The sequence below is a fragment of the Oncorhynchus mykiss genome, chromosome 7, assembly GCF_057628025.1.
Source record: "Oncorhynchus mykiss isolate SJ-2025 chromosome 7, ASM5762802v1, whole genome shotgun sequence".
NCBI classification, from domain to species: domain Eukaryota; kingdom Metazoa; phylum Chordata; class Actinopteri; order Salmoniformes; family Salmonidae; genus Oncorhynchus; species Oncorhynchus mykiss.
Genome location: NC_143028.1, coordinates 28,895,552 through 28,920,570, shown reverse-complemented (window position 1 = coordinate 28,920,570; position 25,019 = coordinate 28,895,552). Strand labels below are relative to the sequence as shown.

General features: G+C 41.5%; 1 protein-coding gene across 2 annotated transcripts in view; it reads left to right on the top strand.

Annotated features, from left to right (window-relative positions):
• LOC110527676 (serine/threonine-protein kinase 4) overlaps positions 1–25,019 on the top strand; it is a 71,930-nt gene that overhangs the window by 35,490 nt on the left and 11,421 nt on the right. For both annotated transcript variants that reach the window (XM_021609112.3, XM_021609113.3), the window contains 3 exons: positions 36–164; positions 8,325–8,523; positions 24,606–24,757. In XM_021609112.3, coding sequence (XP_021464787.1) covers positions 36–164; positions 8,325–8,523; positions 24,606–24,757 — 480 coding nt within the window. The remainder of the gene's footprint in view (positions 1–35; positions 165–8,324; positions 8,524–24,605; positions 24,758–25,019) is intronic.

The window sequence follows — 25,019 nt, the reverse complement described above, 5'->3', positions numbered from 1 at the left end:
GTGTGTTTGTACATTGTGTGTTTGTCCTCCTGCAGCATCCATTCATTAAGGCTGCTAAGCCCAGCAGCATCCTCAGAGCTTTGATCACAGATGCCATGGAAATTAAACTGAAGAAAGTGGAGGCCGAGCAGAGAGAACAGGACCAAGAGGACGAAGACAACTCGGTAAACACACACAGACCCACACGCACAAACCCCACTAAAGCTTAGGCTGCATGGCCATGACAGTCCACTGGCCCATTTATCAGCTATTTATGAGCCTCATTGAATTTTTTTTATCAACACGCCTGCCTACGTCACAACGGACAGCAGACTATGAACAGCATTACTCTACCACTTTATTTTATAAGCTGAATAATGGGGCTGGGGAAATGTAACCACTCTCAAATACTGTAGATCTATTCATAGATGGGGCTATGGATGCAGGACTGAAAATCAATGAGATCGACATACAGTGGGGAGAACAAGTATTTGATACACTGCCGATTTAGCATGTTTTCCTACTTACAAAGCATGTAGAGGTCTGTAATTTTTATCATAGGTACACTTCAACTGTGAGAGACGGAATCTAAAACAAAAATACAGAAAATCACATTGTATGATTTTTAAGTAATTAATTTTTATTTTATTGCATGACATAAGTATTTGATACATCAGAAAAGCAGAACTTAATATTTGGTACAGAAACCTTTGCTTGCAATTACAGAGATCATACATTTCCTGTAGTTCTTGACCAGGTTTGCACACACTGCAGCAGGGATTTTGGCCCACTCCTCCATACAGACCTTCTCCAGATCCTTCAGGTTTCGGGGCTGTTGCTGGGCAATACGGACTTTCAGCTCCTTCCAAAGATTTAATATTGGGTTCAGGTCTGGAGACTGGCTAGGCCACTCCAGGACCTTGAGATGCTTCTTACGGAGCCGCTCCTTAGTTGCCCTGGCTGTGTGTTTTCGGGTCGTTGTCATGCTGGAAGACCCATCCACGACCCATCTTCAATGCTCTTACTGAGGGAAGGAGGTTGTTGGCCAAGATCTTGCGATACATGGCCCCATCCGTCCTCCCCTCAATACGGTGCAGTCGTCCTGTCCCCTTTGCAGAAAAGCATCTCCAAAGAATGATGTTTCCACGTCCATGCTTCACAGTTGGAATGGTGTTCTTGGGGTTGTACTCATCCTTCTTCTTCCTCCAAGCACGGCGAGTGGAGTTAAGACCAAAAAGCTATTTTTGTCTCCTCAGACCACATGACCTTCTCCCATTCCTCCTCTGGATCATCCAGATGGTCATTGGCAAACTTCAGACGGGCCTGGACATGCGCTGGCTTGAGCAGGGGGACCTTGCGTGCGCTGCAGGATTTTAATCCATAACGGCGTAGTGTGTTACTACTAATGGTTTTCTTTGAGACTGTGGTCCCAGCTCTCTTCAGGTCATTGACCAGATCCTGTCGTGTAGTTCTGGGCTGATCCCTCACCTTCCTCATGATCATTGATGCCTCACGAGGTGAGATCTTGCATGGAGCCCCAGACTGAGGGTGATTGACCGTCATCTTGAACTTCTTCCATTTTCTAATAATTGCGCCAACAGTTGATGCCTTCTCACCAAGCTGCTTGCCTATTGTCCTGTAGCCCATCCCAGCCTTGTGCAGGTCTACAATTTTATCCCTGATGTCCTTACACAGCTCTCTGGTCTTGGCCATTGTGGAGAGGTTGGAGTCTGTTTGATTGAGTGTGTGGACAGGTGTCTTTTTATACAGGTAACGAGTTCAAACAGGTGCAGTTAATACAGGTAATGAGTGGAGAACAGGAGGGCTTCTTAAAGAAAAACTAACAGGTCTGTGAGAGCTGGAATTCTTACTGGTTGGTAGGTGATCAAATCTTATGTCATGCAATAAAATGCAAATGAATTACTTAAAAACCATACAATGTGATTTTCTGTATCTTTAGACTCCGTCTCTCACAGTTGAAGTGTACCTATGATAAAAAATTATAGATCTCTACATGCTTTGTAAGTAGGAAAACTCGGAATCGTAGTAGGAAAACTCAAAATCGGCAGTGTATCAAATACTTGTTCTCCCCAGTGTACATCATATTTTGGAGCCTTACATTTGTTTACAAATTACAACAAAAACATACACAATGGAGTAACACAGCCTTAGATACAGGATTAAGCTCATAAGGCATGTATAACTTATATTCAATAACAAATGCAATTCATTATCATTAGGCAGGTTTCCACTCACTCAGGTTTATTCAACAAACGCAATGTCGCAAAAAAAAACATTGCGACATGTAATGGAAACGGCAGCTATATACTGTTATAATGGAATGCACACTTCCGTTCTAAATAATTATGGGACCCCTGATGACTTCCTCTCCGGAAACTTGTTGTTCTTCTTATTACTAGCCTGCCTCTCTTCAAACTGTTCGTTTTTACTCGGGTTCTAAATAAACAAACGGACAACAAGGTTTATTGTAATAAAACAAGTTTATTCACCCAATGGGTCAAACAGCTGAAGAGACAAAAACATATTCACACAAGCACTGGTATTTAAACCTTCCTCCTATGTGGAGTCTCCTTCTTACACATGTTCTTTCTCACGTCTGACCTGTTGACTTGTACCAGACTGTGGCCCTTCTCCTTTCCATAGGATACCTGATGTCTAACAATAGCATGTTCTGACAGAATGTAAATGTTCTGCATTCTCCCCTCTTGCTTAGTGACTTGATTTAAGGATATTTCAAGTTTATAACACAGTATCCATCACAACCAAACAAGTAAAATGATCAGACCAACTTTGGTAGTTGCTGTTCTGTTAGTTGTGTTGTGATGTCAGGCAAAAATGCCTTATCAAAGATTCAAATGTTCAGATTTCCAAAAAACGAGGATCGCGATGAGCTTGGGTCACTGCAGTCTGAATGGAGGCTTGGGAGTCAAAAAATCATAGCAGGTCTGCAGCACTCACTTCATTTCAGGTAAGCTCACTAGTACACAATTAATTTAAAATATACCTAGCTTGAAAGACGAGCATTATTAGCAACGTCTGAAATACGACAAATCTATTCAATACAGTTTGCTAGCTTGCTAGATAACTTAACAAGCTAGCGTTGTTTTTAGCATCCAACATTAGTTAGCTAGATTAACTAACTTGTAGTAACTAAGCAGGGTTTCGCATATGAAGCACTTAACCTATTTTACCCCATTACCAAAGATGGTTTAGGATGAAAACTGCCATTACTATGTGTAATGTTTGTGTTCATTGTTTGTTTAGATTAAAATATTTGGCAAATAACAGTGTACAGCAGCTATCTGTAGATTCAATGTATATGAAATGCATGTAGGAACTTGCACTATCAATTTTTACGTAGTATCCAATTGTTAGTAGATAATGAGGAGTCCGGCAGATCCACAAAGTAAAGACAGTAGAGGTTTAAATTAATCTGCAATTTGGAATGACTACAACTTTTTGGAGTTAGGCATATTCAAAGATGTTTATTCTTTCATTATTATGTGTTAGGTGAGCCATCACCACACCACCGATGGTGCTCAAAAGAAATGTACAAGAAGAAGCAAAAAATATTGCAATCGGAACGTGTTTTGAACAATGAAGATGTCACCAGATTCTACGCCAGTCTTCCCTCTGTCAGTTTTTTTTTACCCTTGTGACTTACCTTACAACAGCGCCCATGCTGAGAGAGAGGGAGGGAGAATGTAAATATTAATCAGTCAGGACTTCAATTACTGTACAGAATGTTTTTAGAAGTTAGATACATTTTTAATAAATTGTTTGAATATTTGACTGAATTATTAAGTGCATTGAGATATGATTTTATGAGTACTGCTCATAAGTATATGTTGGGAAAAAAACATATAGATCATTGAAATATAACATAGAACACACATTCCTCTCTGACATCTACAGTTAGGAATTGCCTCGCTTCTATTCATTGCACTTCTATTTAATGCCTGTGAGCAATGTCCAGGTGTCCGTTGAATACCTGCAGCCTTCACTTCATAAAGTCATGTACCAACTTTGGCAGCATATGTTGAAAGTAAACTCCGCAAATAAAGAAACATCCTCTCACTGTCAACTGCGTCTATTTAACGTGTAAATATTTGTATGAACATACCAAGATTCAACAACTGAGACATAAACTGAACAAGTTCCACAGGCATGTGACTAACAGAAATTTAATAATGTGTCCCTGAACAATGGGGGGGTCAAAAGTAACAGTCGGGGGCCTCCCGGGTGGCGCAGTGGTCTAGGGCACTGCATCGCAGTGCTAGCTGTGCCACCAGAGTCTCTGGATTCGAGTCTCTGGATTCGATTCGCGACTCCTGTGGCGGGCCGGGCGCAGTGCACGCTAACCAAGTCACCAGGTGCACAGTGTTTCCTCCGACACATTGGTGCGGCTGGCTTCCGGGTTGGATGCGCGCTGTGTTAAGAAGCAGTGCGGCTTGGTTGGGTTGGAGGACGCATGGCTTTCGACCTTCGTCTCTCCCGAGCCCGTACGGGAGTTGTAGCGATGAGACAATATAGTAACTACTAACAATTGGATACTACGAAATTGAGGAGAAAAGGGGGTAAAATATATATATTTTTTTTAAGTAACAGTCGGTTTCTGGTGTGGCCACCAGCTACATTAAGTACTGCAGTGCATCTCCTCTTGGACTGGACCAGATTTGCCAGTTCTTGCTGTGAGATGTTACCCCACTCTTCCACCAAGGCACCTGCAAGTTCCCGGACATTTCTTGGAGGATTGGCCCTAGCCCTCACCCTCCCGCCGATCCAACAGGTCCCAGATGTGCTCAATGGGATTGAGATCCAGGCTCTTCGCTGGCCATGGCAGAACACGGACATTCCTGTCTTGCAGGAAATCACGCACAGAACGAGCAGTATGGCTGGTGGCATTGTCATGCTGGAGGGTCATGTCAGGATGAGACTGCAGGAAGGGTACCACATGAGGGAGGAGGATGTCTTCCCTGTAACGCACAGCATTGAGATTGCCTGCAATGACAACAAGCTTAGACCGATGATGCTGTGACACACCACCCCAGACCATGACGGACCCTCCACCTACAAATCAATCCCGCTCCAGAGTACAGACCTCGGTGTAACGCTCATTCCTTCGGCAATAAACGTGAATCCGACCATCACCCCTGGTGAGACAAAACCGCTACTCGTCAGTGAAGAGCACTTTTTGCCAGTCCTGTCTGGTCCAGCGACGGTGGGTTTGTGCCCACAGGCGACGTTGTTGCCGGTGATGTCTTCTGAGCCTCCTGATGTGGGTGTTGACAAAGAACTTGCCAAATGGAACCTCCAATTCAATGTGCTCTGATTGTGCCCAAATAACAAGTTTGGCTGAATGCAGCCCCAGGCAATACATGGCCATCTGTACTTGTAACCTCTGGGCTCCTTTGGGTGCACTACATACAGTCCATCCTGCACTTTAATGTCAGGGTTTTTGGCTGTGAGAGCTTCCTTGAGGGGGTGTTGTGGGGTGGGGGGGGGTCACTGGACAGTTTAGCATTGCTGTTTTGTCTAAAATGCCATCAGGGCTTGCTGCCAGACATGGATCTTCAATGCACACCACTTGCTCTTTGCGTTCATTGGCATATCTCATCACTTGTTGCATGTGCTGAAAAGCAAGTGACTCATTTTCTCTCTAATGCTTTGCTGCGATGTTCCCTTGGAACTACATTTTATTCAGTGACTGTGACTGACTAAATTTGTAACTTCATACACAATAGTTTCGGCATGAACAGGAGTTTTATTAAGATGATTCATTCCAGCTTTATTATCAGTTCAGATTGGAGTTGTTGATTGATTATTCATTCTTGACTGTCCACAATGTGATCCAAATGACAATGTGATTCAGTCCTGAGTTTAGCCAGTGCATGAAATATCGAGCTAGCATCACAGAGTATGTGACTTTATTTATTTTATTAGATGGTGAGTATCACGTGAGCTCTAATAGGATGCCCATTTAAAACTTAGCTAAGTAACGCTACTTAAAGGCGCTGAGTGGTTGATCCATCGTCTGCATTGGCCATGCAATATTTACGGTGATAAGGCCTCTGCAGAGGTCAGGGCATTCATACTTCTTGCACTTTGGGGAGCAGCGCAGAGCTGTTGTGAGGAAAGTTGTCAAATAAGTGACTTTGTGTTCATACAGGATCTCCCGCACCCACCTAACATCAACCAATCACGTCAATGCGAAGCTATTTGGAGCCCTCTGCATTGTTACAACATTTGGGAGGCCCAGGCAGAGTATTATTTAGACAGCATCTGCTTAGCCTCGATCTCACAGTAACAACTGACATCCTCTACGCTGTAGGTTAGCACACTTTGACCTTTTCAGCCTGAAAGTACTTGTACCCATCTAGGCTTCGATATGTACTTAAGGATTCTCGGGTGTAATAACATTGCCTTTCAACAAGATACTCAAAAGATATTTAGCTGACTGACATCAGGGAGGTCAGTTAGAATTGTTCCTTTCTCACAGCGGGGTCCATAGGGTCCGGTAACCCTGGCACATCAAGTCATTTCTGCAGATAGTGCTGTTTCTCCTCCTCAGATAGTCCCAGAAAATACCTGCTTGACATTTTTCAGCTTGGTGTTTGATGGAAGTGTAGTAATTTTTAGCTATAATTTTTGTTGACAGAAGTTGAGGTTCCGTTTTCCAAATTTGAATGAAGTCCTTTGAAAGGCTGGTCATGACCCACATCAACACCATCATACCAGAAACCCTAGACCCACTACAATTTGCATACTGCCCCAACAGATCCACAGATGACGCAATCTCAATCGCACTCCACACTGTCCTTTCCCACCAATGTGAGAATGCTGTTCATTGACTTCAGCTCAGTGTTCAACACCAAAGTGCCCACAAAGCTCATCACTAAGCTAAGGACCCTGGGACTAAACACCTCCCTCTGCAACTGGATCTTGGACTTCCTGATGGGGCTCCCTCAGGTGGTAAGGGTAGGCAACAACACATCTGCCATGCTGATCCTCAACACTGGGGCCCTTCAGGGGTGCTTGCTTTGTCCCCACCTGTACTCCCTGTTCACCCACGACTGCGTGGCCAAGCACAACACCAACAGCATTAAGTTTGCTGACGACACAACAGTGGTAGGCCTGATCACCGACAACGATGAGACAGCCTATAGGGAGCAGGTCAGAGACCTGGCATTGTTGTGCCAGGACAACATCCTCTCCCTCAATGTGAGCAAAACAAAGGAGCTAATCGTGGACTACAGAAAAAGGAGGGCCGAACAGGCCCCCATTCACATCGACGGGGCTGTAGTGGAGCGGGTTGAGAGTTTCAAGTTCCTTGGTGTCCACATCACCAACAAACTATCCTGGTCCAAACATACCAACACAGTTGTGAGGGTGGCACAACAACACCTTTTCCCCTCAGGATACTGAAAAGATTTGTAATGGTTCCCCAGATCCTGAAAAAGTTTTACAGCTGCACCATCGAGAGCATCATGACCGGTTGCATCACTGCCTGCTATGGCAACTGCTCAGCATCTGACCGTAAGGTGCTACAGAGGGTAGTGCGTACGGCCCAGTACATCACTGGGGCCAAGCTTCCTGCCATCCAGGACCTATATCCTAGGCCGTGTCAGAGGAAGGCCCAAAAATGTGTCACCCAATTCATAGACTGTTCTCTCTGCTACCGCACGGCAAGCGGTACCGGAGCGCCAAGTCTAGGTCCAAAAGGCTCCTTAACAGCTTCTACCCCCAATCCGTAAGACTGCTGAACAATTGATCAAATGGCCACCCCGACTATTTACATTGCCCCCTTTGATTTTACACTGCTGCTACTCGCTGTTTATTATCTATGCATAGTTACTTTACCCCTACCTTCATGTACAAATTACCTCGACTAACCTTGACTTGGTACCGGTACCCCCTGTATATTGGCTCGTTATTGTTACTTTTAATAAATTTTTTTACTTTAGTTTATTTAGTAAATATACATATTTTCTTTGCAAACATTCTAAATTTCAGCCAAAATTCTCTGGACAAGTTAATGGAAACATAGCTAGTGATTGAAATGACTGGCAGAAAGTTGTAGCTTGTGCTTCGTTGGCATACTGCTATTGCTCTGCCCTGATATTATACACTTGAAACATCGAACTGCCTCTTTACAAAAAAACCTTACCAACTGGATGTCACATGATTTTTCAAAATCACTGTGTCAAATGTATTTCCATGTAACTTTGTTTGAGTGACTGTGTGGTTCAGTTGCAGAACAAATTCTTATTTTCAATGTCGGCCTAGGAACAGTCTTGACTTGAGATGATGTTTTGCTCAATCAGGACGAGGACGAGGTAGACCAGGGAACGATGGTGAGGGCGGGCACTAGCGATATGGGCACCATCCGGGAGGCCGGTTCGCTAGGGGGCACGGCGAGGACCATGATCGAGCAGAGCGACATGGGCACCATGGAGTCTCAGCTGGGCACCATGGTGATCAACTCAGACGATGACGAGGACGAGGAGGCCGGCACCATGAAACGTAAGCGACAGAAGCCACAATGTCATTGTAAATTAATAATTCCCTGTTGGAGTTACTGTGAATGTCATTTCTAGCCTTTACGTGATCACTGGAGACTTTTGGTGTCAAAAGATAATGAGTTGTCAAAGTATTACACAAAAAGATGTCACATGATTCTATCACGGTGTGGTTCATTCATCACCCCCAGCATCAAATTAGCTCATTCAAACCCTTTCATCTCACCTGCAACATGTTGTAAATTAGTGTTCCCTGTCAAGTTACCTGGTTAAATAAGTTTAAGTAAATGTGAAACCACATTTAAATAAATTTAACAAATACAATTCAACAAAGTTTGTCTCTATAATTAGAAGTGCTGTACGCAAGTCCAGATGTGATCCGTCCAATTTTTTGTTGTTGCTAGAATGCTTCCATTTTAAAACCACTGTTATGCATACAGTGAGATTGTGGTTACTTCATTAGGCTTGGAGACACACATTGAACCAGTGCACCGTGTGACCCTAGAGTGGCTGCCCATGGTATATAGGACTGACAGCTTTAGCTGATTTCTCCAAGGCCCACTAGATGGCATGGATATTTCACTGGTCTGAAGGGTAGATTGTTTCCCTTGCTGCATAGTGCTGATGGCTGCTCAGACTAATACCAGAGGTGTGACGTTCCAGAGAATAAAGAGGGTTTACTGTAGAGCTGGGTGATATATCGAGTTCATTCAAATAAAAAAAGAATGCGCGAAATTGAAAATGCCTGTATCGCAGTATTTCTTTTCTTATGAGCATTTATGTCTACTTGTTCTAATGTTGCCTTTTTGTCTCGTCTCCCTCGCTCCTTCTGACTGCTGTGCAGCACTTTCCCACTCACACACTGAGCCCTCCCCGTCACTCACGACGACAAAGATTAGAGATCGCTTCTTCCTCTCTGACAGTAAGCAGTACCAACTCGCTATTTGTATTTTAAGTTTGGTCCAACATAATTAGTCACGTGGACACCAAAACACAGTGAGACAATATTTTACTGTAACAGAGGTGAATTTAATCTTTCTACGAAAGCACCTAAAATTGACCTCACAGCAGACCTTACTAAAACGGTAGTATCAATGAATGTTAATCCTGGGCAAATCCTCAGTTTCAGTACATGGCATTGCCGTACCATGTACCGTTAGCAGCATTTTAGACAGCTAGCACATATCAAGCTGTGGCTAGTCTGTTTTTTTAATATATTTACAAATACTAATTCATAAGGAATTGGCAACTCGTTCTCATTCTGAGAAATAAGGCTACATGCTCTTAAAACAGGTGGAGACAGACAGGAGGGTGTGTTCATAACAGTTTAACTGTTCTACCTCGCTCGCTAGCTAGCCTTTTTTGCTATAATGCATTCACCTGCTACAAGAAGTAATTATTAGTGGGTGTGCAGTTGTGCATGGTTCTTGTTATATTTGTAACAAAGGGGGCATTTTCGTAGACTTAAGTCAGATCAGTGATTATTGCAAAATAAGTTAAACTATTTTCATCAAATGTAATTTTTTTGTGGTTATGGTTGTGGAAGGCTTATTTAGCCTACGTATAATTTTGTAAGCGCTGAATTAATACAATTATTGTGGACTGTTCATTAAATCAAATCAAATTTGATTTGTTAGCAGATGTTAATGCGAGTGTAGCGAAATGCTTGTGACCTTTTAACTGTACAACTCTTATTTAGAGAGGAAAAAATTGAACAAAATTCGAGATATGATCATATTACCCAGATATGACCCATATTACCCTCATCTGGAGAATGCCAAGCGGGTGGAGTTGGGGGTGAATGAATGGGAATGTAGAGTTCCCAAAGAAAACACCTCATGGGTTATAATATGTAAAATATGTTTTTGTCCAAAATCGATGTCTGGTGATTGGACAATGATGAGTTCTCTGAGTGATTTGTTATTTTTCAATCCTACTCCTGATGCCAATCAAAGACACATATTGTATGTGACTCTTTGGATGTGTTTTAACCTTCCTGTCAGCTTTTCCCTTGGGTAAAAAGACTGGTTGAAGTGTGTGGGTACCGCACACGTTAGTTATGCACAGATATGTAACATGATCATTTTAAGTTGATTATATTTTGTTTCAGATTAATGGTGTAAGAGATCAGAGTTGTATTTTATTTTTATTGAAAGAGCAGTGGGAAGGTGGAGAGGGAAGTAGTCACAAGTAGAGGGGCACAGACAAGAAAGTGGCAGAGACGGGGCTCAGCTCCCGTCACCAGGGGCCAAAATCCCCGGCTTTTTCTATGGGGCTCAGGCAGAAAAAGGTATTGGAGAGGAAAGGACTATTTGCCTTTGGGTGTTGCCTATTTGTTTGTCTATGTCTTCTAAATGTCAATGTATTATGGTGGTACTCAGTAACTTTCTATAGTTTCTAGTTTTAATGTCACATGCATAGGTACAGTGAAATGCCTTTCTTGCTAACTCAAAACCTAACAATTCAATAATCAATAACAATGTAATACTAGAAAAAAATCCACAAGGAATATGAAGATCACAATAAGTAAGCATACGATGTACAGGGTCAGTTCCAATACCCTATTTACAATGTGCAGTGATACTGGAGTGACGGAGATAGATATGTATAGGGGTAAATAAAAGGTCAATAAAGAGAGGCTGTGTAGCTATTTTGTAAGCTATTTGTCAGTCTTATTACTTGGTGATAGGAGATTTGTTTAAGAGCCTGTCTGTGCCAGACTTGATGCACTTGCCGTGCAGAATCAGAGGGAATTGTCTATAGCTTAGGTGGTTGGCGTCTTTAACAATTTTCAGGGCGTTCCAACCACACCGCCTGATATAGATGTCCTGGATGGCAGGGAGGTCGACCCCAGTGATTTACTGGGCTGTCCGCACCACCCTCGGTTGCGCCATGAGATCGATGACGGTGCTATTGCCATACCATACAGATGTAGAACTTTTTGAGGATTTGAGGGCCTATGCCAAACTTTTTCAACCTCATGAGGGGGGTAGAGGTGATGTCGCACCACCTTCATGACTGTGTGCGTGTGTTTGGTGCACTTTAAGTCTAATGATTTGTACACTGAGGAACTTGAAGATGTTGAACTGCTCGCCCCCCCGTTTCATGTAGTCCACGATCAGCTCCTTGGTCTTACTGACGTTGAGGGACCACCTCCCTGTAGGTTGACTCATCGTCACCGGTGATCAGGCCTACCACCGTCGTGTCGTCAGCATACTTGGTATTGGAGTTGTGCGTGGCCACGCATTCGTGGGTGAACAGGAAGTACAGGAGGGAACTAAGCACACACCCCTGTGGGTGCCCCTGTGTTGAGGGTCAGTGTGGCGGAGGTGATGTTGTCGGCCCGTCAGGATCCAATTGCAGAGGGAGGTGTTCAGATCCAGAGTCCTAAGCTTAGTGACGAGCTTGGAGGGGACAATGGTGTTGAATGCTGAGCTGTAGTCAATGAACAGCATTCTCACATAGGTGTTCATCTTGTCTAGGTGAGTGAGAGAGTGCCATCTATGGATCTGTTGGGGGGGCATGCAAATTGGAGTGGGTCTGGGATGGTGGAGTTAATGTGTGCCATAACCAGCCTCTCAAAGCGCTTCACGATTGCAGAAGTGAGTGCTACAGGGGGTAGTCATTGTGGCATGAAGCCTTAGAGTTCTTGGACAGGAATGTTGGTGGTCATCTTAAAACATGTGTGGATTACAGACTGGGACAATGAGACGTTGAAAATTACCGTTCTGAGAGTGAGATCACCCAATCCTCTGGGTCGGTGACGGTCCTCACACCCGTCACAATGTTCTCAAAGTGTGCATAAAATGGATTGAGTTCGTCTGGTAGTGTCATCGTTTGGCAGATCAAGGTTGGGTCTTTCTTTATAATCCGTAATGTACTGTAGCCCCTGCCACATGTGGCGGGCATTTTTCAAGATTTTCATGCCGATTTTCAGTCAGAACAGTAACTAGACCACTCAAGAACATTCTAGGCTGTCTTGGTAAGAAACCGCATTGTATATTTGGCCTTGTGTTTTTATCCTACAAAACACACCATGATGCAGCCACCACCATGCTTGATATTTTGAAGAGTTGGATTTGCCCTAAACGTATCGCGTTGTATTCAGGACGTAAAGTTTTTTTTTAAAACCCACATTTTTTGCTTTAGTGCCTTATTGCAAACAGGACGCATGTTTTTGGAATATTTATATTCTATACAGGCTTAATTCTTTTCACTCTGTCATTTAGGTTAGTGTTGCAACAATGTCATTCAACTCTGTAGGAGTTTTAATGTCACCATTTGCCTCATGATGAAATCCCCAAACTGTTTCCTTCCTCTCCACCCACTTATTTATTTTTTTCACCTACCAATCGGTGCTCTTTGTGAGCCATTGGAAAACCTCCCTGGTCTTTATGGTTGTATCTGTGTTTGAAATTCGCTGCTTGACTGAGGGACCATACCAATAGTTGTATGTGTGGGGTACAGAGATGAGGTAGTCATTTCAAAAATCATGTTAAACACAATTATTGCACACAGTGAGTCCATGCAACTTATTATGTGACTTGTTAAGCAAATGCTTACTCCTTAATTTATTTAGCCATGCCATAACAAAGGGGTTGAATACTTATTGACTGAAGACATTGCAGCTTTGTATTTTTATTAATTTGTAAAAATTTCTGATGGCAAAATATATGAAATCAACATTTGAAGCAAAGTTATTGGACAATTACTGTTTTGGATGGCAAGAGATTTCAGTGTGGAAAAATTACACTTTGTCCCTGCTGTAAAACTGTATATTGGCAGATACAGTACCAGACAAAAGTTTGGACACACCTACTAATTTAAGGGTTTTTCTTTATTTTTACTATTTTCTACCGAGTATAATAATAGTGAAGACATCAAAACGATGAAATAATACATATGGAATCATGTAGTAACCAAAAAAGTGTTAAATAAATAAAAATATATATTTTATATTTGAGATTCTTCAAAGTAGCCACCCTTTGCTTTGATGACAGCTTTGCATAGTCTTGGCATTCTCTCAACTAGCTTCATGAGGTTGTCACCTGGAATGCATTTCAGTTAACAGGTGTGCCTTGTTAAAAGTCAACTTGTCTAATTTATTTCCTTCTTAATGCGTTTGAGCCAATCAATTGTGTTGTGACAAGGTAGGGGTGGTATACAGAAGATGGCCCTATTTGGTAAAATACCAAGTCCATATTATGGCAAGAACAGCTCAAATTATCAAAGACAAACAACAGTCCATAATTACTTTAACACATGAATGTCAGTCAATCTGGAAAATTTCAAAAACTTTGGAAGTTTCTTCAAGTGCAGTCTCAAAAACCATCAAGCGCTATGATGAAACTGGCTCTCATGAGGACCACCACAGGGAAGGAAGACCCAGTTACCTCTGCTGCAGAGGATTATTTCATTAGACTGCACCTCAGATTGCAACTCAAATAAATGCTTCACAGAGTTCAAGTAACTGCGACCTGTATGATCTCGTTGGCTGGCCCTCGCTTCATACTCGTCGCCAAACCCACTGGCTACAGGTCATCTACAAGTGCTTGCTAGGTAAAGCCCTGCCTTATCTCAGCTCACTGGTCACCATAGCAGCACCCACCCATAGCACGCGCTCCAGCAGGGATATCTCACTGGTCACCCCCAAAGCCAATTCTTCCTTTGGCTGCCTCTCCTTCCAATTCTCTGCTGCCAATGACTGGAACGAACTGCAAAAATCTCTGAAGCTGGAGACTCTTACCTCCCTCACTAGCTGTCAGAGCAGCTCACAGATCACTGCACCTGTACATAGCTCATCTGTAAATAGCCCATCCAATCTACGTCATCACCATACTGTATTTATTTATTTTTCTGGCTCCTTTGCACCCCAGTATCTCAACTTTCACATTCATCTTCTGCACACGCTACCATTCCAGTGTTTAATTGCTATATTGTAATTACTTTGCCACCATGGCCTATTTATTGCCTTACCGCTCTTATCCTACCTCATTTGTTTATGCTGTTTATAGATTTTTCTACTATTATTGATTGTATGTTTGTTTATTCCATGTGTAACTCTGTGTTGTGTGTGTCGAACTGCTTTGCTTTATTTTGGACAGGTCGCAGTTGCAAATGAGAACTTGTTCTTTAACTAGCCTACCTGGTTAAATAATGGTGAAAAAAAATATATATATAATAAATAAACAGACACATCTCCCTGTTTTATCTTAAGATGGGTTAAATAATTTATATTATCCCCAGTGAAGATGTCCCACTGCTGGACTTTAGTGGTGCCTGGTATCAACACTACCGGTCAAAAGTTTTTTTTTTTTTTTACTATTTTCTACATTGTTGAATTAATAGTGAAGACTTCAAAACTATGAAATAACACATATATGGAATTTGTAGTTACCAAAAAAGTGTTTAACAAATAACAATATATTTTATATTTGAGATTCTTCAAATAGCCACTCTTATGTATTTTACTTTTATTTAACTAGGCAAGTCAGTTAAAAACAAATTCTTATTTTCAATGATGGCCTAGGAACAATGGGTTAACTGCCTTGTTCAGGGGCAGAACATCAGATTTTTACCTTGTCAGCTTGGAAATTCGATCTTGCAACCTTTCGATTTACTAGTCTAACGTTCTAACCACTAGCCTACCTGCCGCCTTGATGACAGCTTTGCAGACTCTTGGCATTCTCTCAACCATCTTCACCTGGAATGCTTTTCCAACAGTCTTGAAGGAGTTCCCACATATGCTGACCACTTGTTGGCTGCTTTTCTTATTTTTTACAACTCCATACCTTGCCTACATATTCTGTTTAGTTTAGTTTAAGTGCGCTGGCCACACAGATGAGGGGTATGGAACATCTCAGCAGTGAAAAGATGAGACCTGTTGTGGCATCCTTGAGTCAGTAGTTTTGCTCTCTTGCCGTGTCACGCTAGACATATTTGTTGTTCTCGTTTTGTTATGTTAAAACAGACTGACAGACAACTGTCTAGTGACTCCAGAAGTCACTTACGACAGATTTTCACCTTGTCAGCTCGGCGGATCCAATCTTGCAACCTTACAGTTAACTAGTCCAACAGCACGAGCAGCGGCAATATCTTCAATTGGACAATACAAACATCACATTTGTTTCAAAACCCAACAGAATTGGGTCAGTAGCTGCAAAATAGACTTGGAGAAAAATAGACTTGTCATACAAACTATTTTTGCCTGTATTGCCTTGATTTTGTTTGCGTGGCTTCAATACGTTAATGTCTGACGGTTAAGACGTCACAGTGGACTTTGGTGTTTTCCACATTGCACGAGGGAGACAGAATATCTAGACTACTTTTAAGGGACCATGTGGTTCAAGAGAGGGCTTTTGCAATAACAATTCAGGCAAGGTAACATGTGTAGGCCTATATCAACCTTCTCTTCCAAGACCACCGGCCTTTTAAAATGTTTCTTGCAGCCCAGATTAGAGGTCGACCGATTTAATGGGAATGGCCGATTTTAATTGGGGCCGATTTCAAGTTTTCATAACAATCGGAAATCGATATTTTTGGGCGCCGATTAATAAAATAAAAATAATTCATATATATATATATATATACATACACATGTGTTAACTGACTTGCCTTGTTAAATAAAATATATATATATATATATACACCTTTTATTTAACAAGGCAAGTCAGTTAACACATTCTTATTTTCAAAGACGGCCTAGGAACGGTGGGTTAACTGCCTCGTTCAGGGGCAGAACGACAGATTTTCACCTTGTCAGCTCGGGGGATCCAATCTTGCAACCTTACAGTTAACTAGTCCAACGCAATACCGACCTGCCTCTCTCTCGTTGCACTCCACAAGGAGACTGCCTGTTAGGCGAATGCAGTAAGCCAAGGTAAGTTGCTAGCTGGCATTAAACTTATCTTATAAAAAATAATCAATCATAATCACTAGTTAACTACACATGGTTGATGATATTACTAGATATTATCTAGCGTGTCCTGTGTTGCATATAATCTGACTGAGCATACAAGTATCTGACTGAGTGGTGGTAGGCAGAAGCAGGCGCGTAAACATTCATTCACAGCACTTTCGTGCGTTTTGCCAGCAGCTCTTCGTTGTGGGTCAAGCATGGCGCTGTTTGACTTCAAGCCTATCAACTCCCGAGATGAGGCTAGTGCAACCGAATTGAAATGGCTAGCTAGTTAGCGCGTGCTAATAGCGTTTCAAACGTCACTCGCTCTGAGCCTCCTAGTAGTTGTTCCCCTTGCTCTGCATGGGTAACGCTGCTTCGATGGTGGCTGTTGTCGTTGTGTTGCTGGTTCGAGCCCAAGGAGGAGCGAGGAGAGGGACGGAAGCTATACTGTTACACTGGCAATACTAAAGTGCCTATAAGAACACCTAATAGTCGAAGGTTAATGAAATACAAATGGTATAGAGGGAAATAGTCCTATAGCTACTACCTAAAACTTCTTACCTAGGAATATTGAAGACTCATGTTAAAAGGAACCACCAGCTTTCATATGTTCTCATGTTCTGAGCAAGGAACTGAAACGTTAGCTTTCTTACATAGCACATATTGCAGTTTTACTTTCTTCTCCAACACTTTTGATTTTATTGATTCAAATTGATTTTATTGATGTATTATATTAAGTTAAAATAAGTGTTCATTCAGTATTGTTGTAATTCTCATTATTACAAATATATATATATATATATATTTTTAAATCGGCCGACTAATCGGTGTCGGCTGTTTTGGTCCTCCAATAATCGGTATCGGCTTTGAAAAATCATAATCGGTCGACCTCTAGCCCTGATATACTTCATTCATCTAGTCCACCAAAGAAATCAAGCCATTAACTAGTTGAATCTAATGTGGAAGATCAGGGCTACAACAAATATCTGACTGCTGGTGGTCCTCAAAATTTGGACTGGTACTGAATGTCGGTAAGTTTTGCCCCCCCCCCCAAAAGAATCTGTAACGTACCCCAAAAAAACAGATCAGGACCTAATGCCCTGTGCAGATGGCCTTTAGAGTACCAGCCTGGTATCTCTGGTTTCAGCTAAGCGATCAATCCACTAATCCTGGGCCTGCTCACATTCTCCTTCTCTTCCCTAATGGAAAAGAATCCAGTTTGTATAGATTTCTCCTAGCTGTTAAAGCGACATTAACAAATGAACGTGTAAGAATGACCTTTATCCACCAAAATGGAAGTCCCTCTCCAATTCGGATCTCTTACCCCATGTAAGTCTTTGGTCTTGGAGTCAGCTGCCCAGAATAAGTTAGGACTATTGATTTTCCGTAATGGGGCTGTAGGAATGAGAAGGCTATTCCTTTTACACCGTCATGGTCCTGCGATGGACTCGCAAGCTATAAATTAAGCCGCAAACAAAATTCAAAATCACTCGTCAAATATGAGTAATTGTTTGAGTAACTACTTTCTCCCACTCATTAATTACATTTAAACATTTTGGTGAGTTAAATCAGTTACTTTCGAATTGCTTCATCTCAGAACTTTCCAATACTTTTTTTTTTTAAGTTCTTCAGTGACACACATTTTTAATAGATTGGCTATGATTACTGATGAATACATGAATCCAAAATGACACTTCCAGTATGTTTCTTCTCAAGTAGTGATATGTGTGCACATGTAGGATATAATTTCTGTGCATGGGGAACAATAAGCAATGTTGGCTTAGATGCTGGAATCTGAACAGTCTGTCATTTTCACCACTCATCTGCTCTCCCTCTCTCCCCCACGATGCTCAGCAGAAGACCCTCTGATGCTGAGTGCCAGGAATCAAATCCCAGGGATGAGTTCTCCCTGTTTTATCTTAAGATGGGTTAAATAATTTATATTATCCCCAGATGTCCCACTGCTGGACTTAAGTGGTGCCTGGTATCAACACTCCAGTCAAAAGTTTTAGAACACCTACTTATTCAAGTGTTTTTCATATGGAATTTGTAGTAACCAGAAAAGTGTTAAACAAATAACAATATATTTTATATTTGAGATTCTTCAATTAGCCACCCTTTGCCTTTATTTATTTATGTATTTTACCTTTATTTAACTAGGCAAGTCAGTTAAGAACAAATTCTTATTTTCAATGACTGCCTAGGAACAATGCCTTGTTCAGGGGCAGAACGTCAGATTTTTACCTTGTCAGCTTGGAAATTCGATCTTGCAACCTTTCGATTTACTAGTCCAACGCACTAACCACTAGCCTACCTGCCGTCTTGATGACAGCTTTGCACACTCTTGGCATTCTCTCAACCAGCTTCACCTGTAATGCTTTTCCAACAGTCTTGAAGGACTTCCCACATATTCTGATCACTTGTTGGCTGCTTTTCTTTCACTCTGCAGTCCAACTCATTGCAAGCCATCTCAATTTGGTTGAGGTTGGGAGATTGTGGAGGCCAGGTCATCTGATGCAACACTCCATCATTCTCCTTCTTGGTAAAATAGCCCTTACACAGCCTGGAGGTGTGTTGGGTCATTGTCCTGTTGAAAAACAAATGATAGTCCCAATAAGCCCAAATCAGATGTTATGGCGTGTCGCTTCAGAATGCTGTGGTAGCCAGGCTGTTTAAGTGTGCCTTGAATTCTAAATAAATCACTGACAGTGTCACCAGCAAAGCACTCCCACGCCATAACACCACCTCTTCCATGCTTTACAGTGGGAAATACACATGCAGAGAACATCCGTTCACCCACACCGCGTCTCACAAAGACGGTTAAAACCAAAAATCTTCACTTTGGACTCCAGACCAAAGGACAAATGTCCACTGGTCTAATGTCCATTGCTCATGTTTCTTGGCCCAAGCAGGTCTCTTCTTATTGGTGACCTTTTAGTAGTGGTTTCTTTCCTGCAATTTGACCATGAAGGCCTGATTTCACAGTCTCCTCTGAACAGTTGATGTTGAGATGTGTCTCTTACTTAAACTCTGAAGCATTTATTTGGTGTCAGATTTCAAAAAAGCTTTTCGGCGAAAGCATACCAAGCGTTTATGTAAGGACATCTCTCTCAGTAGACAAAATATTACAAACAGCTAGCAGCCAAGTAGATTGGTCACGAAAGTCAGAAAATCAAAGGTGAGCAATTCAGTTTATTGCTTATCTTAGGATGTTTACACTCACGAGACTCCCAGTTACACAATAAATGTTCCTGTTGTTCCATAAAGATTATTTTTTTAAATCCAAAATACCTCCATTTGGTTGGCGCGTTATTTTCAGAAATCCACAGGCTCGAGCGGTCAAGACTGGGCAGACGAAAATTCCAAATAGTATCCGTAAAGTTAGTAGAAACATGTCAAATGTTTTTTATAATCAATCAGGTTGTTTGTACAATATATAATCGATAATATTATGTAGTGACTGTAGCTTCTTCAATAGGAGAGAGAGAGAAAATGTCTGCTCCAAGCTGTTGCACATGCAACACTCTGCTGGCACCCAGCCATCCAATGACGCGATGTGATCTTTCTCGCTCATTTTTCAAAATAAAAGCCTGAAACTATGTCTAAAGACTGTTCACACCATGTGGAAGCCATAGGAAAGGAATCTGGTTGATATCTCTTTTTAAATGGAGCGAAGGCAGGCTATGGAACAGAGAGCTTTCAGGGAAAAAAGCGCTTCCGGGTTGGATTTTCCTCAGGTTTTCGCCTGCAATATCAATTCTGTTATGCTCAGACAATATTTTGACAGTTTTGGAAACTTTGGAGTGTTTTCTATCCTAATCTGACAATTAAATGCATATTTTAGATTCTGGGCCTGAGAAATGGGCAGTGTCATTTGGGTACATTTTTCATCCAAACATCAAAATACTGTCCCCTACACTCAACAGGTTAAAGATAAAATTCTCGTTAATCCTGCCACAGTGTCTGATTTCAAAAATATTTTACAGCGAAAGCTCCACAAACAATTGCAACTCACAGAAAAACCCAGACATTTTTCCAGCCAAAGAGAGGAGTCACAAAAAGCACAAATAGAGATCAAATAAATCAATCACTAACCTTTTGATGATCTTCATCAGATGACACTCATAGGACTTCATGTTACACAATACATGTATGTTTTGTTCGGTAAAGTTCATATTTATATCCAAAGATCTTATTTTACATTTGCGTGTAGCGTTCAGTAGTTCCAAAACATGCAGTGATATTGCAGAGAGCCACATGAATTCACAGAAATACTCATTATAAATGTTGATGAAAATTCAAGTGTTATGCATGGACATTTAGATATACTTCTCCTTAATGCAATCGCTGTGTGAGATTTAAAAAAAAAAAATTGAATCTGAGAACGGAGCTCAGAACCCAAACCAGCCAGAGAAATATCCGCCATGTTGGGTAGTCAACATTATTCATAAATAGCATTATAAATATTCACTTACCTTTGAGGATCTTCATCAGAATGCACTCCCAGGAATCGCAGTTCCACAATAAATGCTTGTTTTGTTCGATAATGTCCATTTATGTACATTTATGTAAAATAGCTTCTTTTGTTAAGGCGTTTGGTAAACAAATCCAAATGCGCGATCTGGTCCATTCGGACGAAACGTTCAAAAAGTTATATTATAGGTCGAAGAAACTTGTCAAACTAAGTATAGAATAAATCTTTAGGTTGTTTTTATCATGAAAGTTCAATAATGTTTCAACCAGAGAATTCCATTGTCTGTAGAAAAGCAATGGAACGACAGCTACCTCTCAAGTGAAAGCACGTGACTGAGAACGAGGCTGTAGGCAAACCACTGACTCAAAGAGCTCCCATCCAATCCCACATCACAGTAGAATCCTGAAACAACGTTCTAAAGACGGTTGACATCTAGTGGGCACGCTATTCATCCAAAAGTGAAAATGCTGCCACCTATCCCAAAGAAGTTAATGAACCTATCCTCTGCAGCAGAGGTAACTCGGGGTCTTCCATTCCTGTGGCGGTCCTCATGAGAGCCAGTTTCAATATACAGTGCCTTGCGAAAGTATTCGGCCCCCTTGAACTTTGCGACCTTTTGCCACATTTCAGGCTTCAAACATAAAGATGTAAAACTGTATTTTTTTGTGAAGAATCAACAACAAGTGGGACACAATCATGAAGTGGAACAACATTTATTGGATATTTCAAACTTTTTTAACAAATCAAAAACTGAAAAATTGGGCGTGCAAAATTATTCAGCCCCCTTAAGTTAATACTTTGTAGCGCCACCTTTTGCTGCGATTACAGCTGTAAGTCGCTTGGGGTATGCCTCTATCAGTTTTGCACATCGAGAGACTGAAATGTTTTCCCATTCCTCCTTGCAAAACAGCTCGAGCTCAGTGAGGTTGGATGGAGAGCATTTGTGAACAGCAGTTTTCAGTTCTTTCCACAGATTCTCGATTGGATTCAGGTCTGGACTTTGACTTGGCCATTCTAACACCTGGATATGTTTATTTTTTAACCATTCCATTGTAGATTTTGCTTTATGTTTTGGATCATTGTCTTGTTGGAAGACAAATCTCCGTCCCAGTCTCAGGTCTTTTGCAGACTCCATCAGGTTTTCTTCCAGAATGGTCCTGTATTTGGCTCCATCCATCTTCCCATCAATTTTAACCATCTTCCCTGTCCCTGCTGAAGAAAAGCAGGCCCAAACCATGTTCCTGCCACCACCATGTTTGACAGTGGGGATGGTGTGTTCAGCTGTGTTGCTTTTACGCCAAACATAACGTTTTGCATTGTTGCCAAAAAGTTTAATTTTGGTTTCATCTGACCAGAGCACCTTCTTCCACATGTTTGGTGTGTCTCCCAGGTGGCTTGTGGCAGACTTTAAACAATACTTTTTATGGATATCTTTAAGAAATGGCTTTCTTCTTGCCACTCTTCCATAAAGGCCAGATTTGTGCAATATACGACTGATTGTTGTCCTATGGACAGAGTCTCCCACCTCAGCTGTAGATCTCTGCAGTTCATCCAGAGTGATCATGGGCCTCTTGGCTGCATCTCTGATCAGTCTTCTCCTTGTATGAGCTGAAAGTTTAGAGGGATGGCCAGGTCTTGGTAGATTTGCAGTGGTCTGATACTCCTTCCATTTCAATATTATCACTTGCACAGTGCTCCTTGGGATGTTTAAAGCTTGGGAAATCTTTTTGTATCCAAATCCGGCTTTAAACTTCTTCACAACAGTATCTCGGACCTGCCTGGTGTGTTCCTTGTTCTTCATGATGCTCTCTGCGCTTTTAACGGACCTCTGAGACTATCACAGTGCAGGTGCATTTATACGGAGACTTGATTACACACAGGTGGATTGTATTTATCATCATTAGTCATTTAGGTCAACATTGGATCATTCAGAGATCCTCACTGAACTTCTGGAGAGAGTTTGCTGAATAATTTTGCACGCCCAATTTTTCAGTTTTTGATTTGTTAAAAAAGTTTGAAATATCCAATAAATGTCGTTCCACTTCATGATTGTGTCCCACTTGTTGTTGATTCTTCACAAAAAAATACAGTTTTATATCTTTATGTTTGAAGCCTGAAATGTGGCAAATGGTCGCAAAGTTCAAGGGGGCCGAATACTTTCGCAAGGCACTGTAGCTCTTGATGTTTTTTGCGACTGCATTTTCGAAGTTCTTGAAATTTTCCATTTTAACTGACCTTTATGTCTTCAGGTAATGATGGACTGTCATTTCTCTTTGCTTATTTGAGCTGTTCTTGCCATAATATGGACTTGGTCTTTTACCAAATAGGACTGACTATCTTCTGTATACCACCCTTACCTTGTCACAACACAACTGATTGGCTCAAATGCATTAAGAAGGAAAGAGATTCCACAAGTTGACTTTTAACAAGGCACACCTGTTAATTGAAATGCATTCCAGGTGACTACCTCATGAAGCTGGTTGAGAGAATGCCAAGAATGTGCAAAGCTGTCATCAAGACAAAGGGTGGCTATTTGAAGAATCTCAAATATAAAGTATATTTTGATTCTTTTTTTTGATTACTGCATGATTCCAAATGTTTAATATCATAGTTTTGATGTCTTCACTATTATTTTACAATGTAGAAAATAGTATTTAAAATTTTTAAAAATACCCTTGAATGAGTAGGTGTTCTAAAACTTTTAACCGGTAGCACTTCTGAGTTAAGTCAATTCTGGGGTGGTCTCTCAACTTGGTTGGCCTAGAGTGCTTTGTGGAATCATCTGACTTTGATTTTGATTTCGGGTCAAATTTACACATATTGTCTTAATGGTTCACAGTCGGGTGTGTCCTTCATGTTATTTCCGTAAAGTTCAAATGTGCTTAAGTGTCAGTTGGGGAAGGCACATCTTTCATGTTACTGTAAGGAAAGGGAGCACCAGAGTAAGCTGCATCAGGGTGGTATTCATGATTAGGGTATGAGCATTTTTTTTATTGCTCTAGGCCAGGTAGCCTAATTCCGCTCCATTTTTTTAACCAAATGTTATTCTGTTTTGTGCCTACTGAACACGAGTACGTAAAGCTTTTACTGAGGTTTGAGAGGGATCCTTCATGGAGAGTATAGCAAACACTTTAGGGTGGATGTAATTGTAATGTAGCATACAGTACAACCCTGTCAAACAAGCCACAGGGACACAGTTTGGTCATACAATATTCCATACCCTACCAATGGTAGTTTATTCAAACTGGATGTAGTGTGCTGGGTTATGTTCAGTAGGCAAGAAAAGGCAGAAAACGCAGCGTGAAGAAAACAGTCCCTTCCTGTTTTGGCCAGCTTAAACCTGTCCAATAAGAAATACTTTGTTTTAGCTTTTTGTTGCAAAACGTTTCGCTACGGTGGGGAGCTCGTCTCTTCTTCCTGTACAAATGGACCAAATCTGCTATTGTAAGCGACCAGGGAAATGGCTGAATTAATGATACGCCAGTGGAAGCGGGGTACAGGCATCATATGGCCATATAGATAAAGACCATTTCTTAACACTAGGCATAGCATTTAGTTAAAGGTATTTTTCTTCTTTAAGCTGGATTCAAACCATTTCAATGCAAATATTAAACAGCCCTTTATATCTATAGAATTCTCCCTTGTGAAACTGTATGAAATATGAACGTGAACGGTCTTCTTCAACGCCCTTATTGTTTCGGTGCATGTCTAGGGAGAGATGAGACCATGCAGCCCGCCAAGCCGTCCTTCCTGGAGTACTTTGAGCAGAAAGAGAAGGAGGCCAACTGTCACGACGACAGTGGAGAAGACCCAGGACACAACGCTGACAACCGCAAACTGCCTGCGGAGGGGGACCTAGAGGTGGTAAGTTAAGTGACATGATGCCGATGCCTCTAGTAAGCCATTCTTCTACTTCCTATAGAACTGTCACTGTTTTAACCTACGCGGCTCAGCACCTCAAAATTAACTACAACGTGATGGAGTCATGCAAGTCATGGCGTGCTTAACGGTCAACTAAGTGTTGACATTCCTTCCAATTAACTAAATCCCCTGATGAGCTATAATTAAAATAAACCCTATTGGCTGGTTTCTCAGACACAGATTAAGCCTATTCCTGGACTGAAAA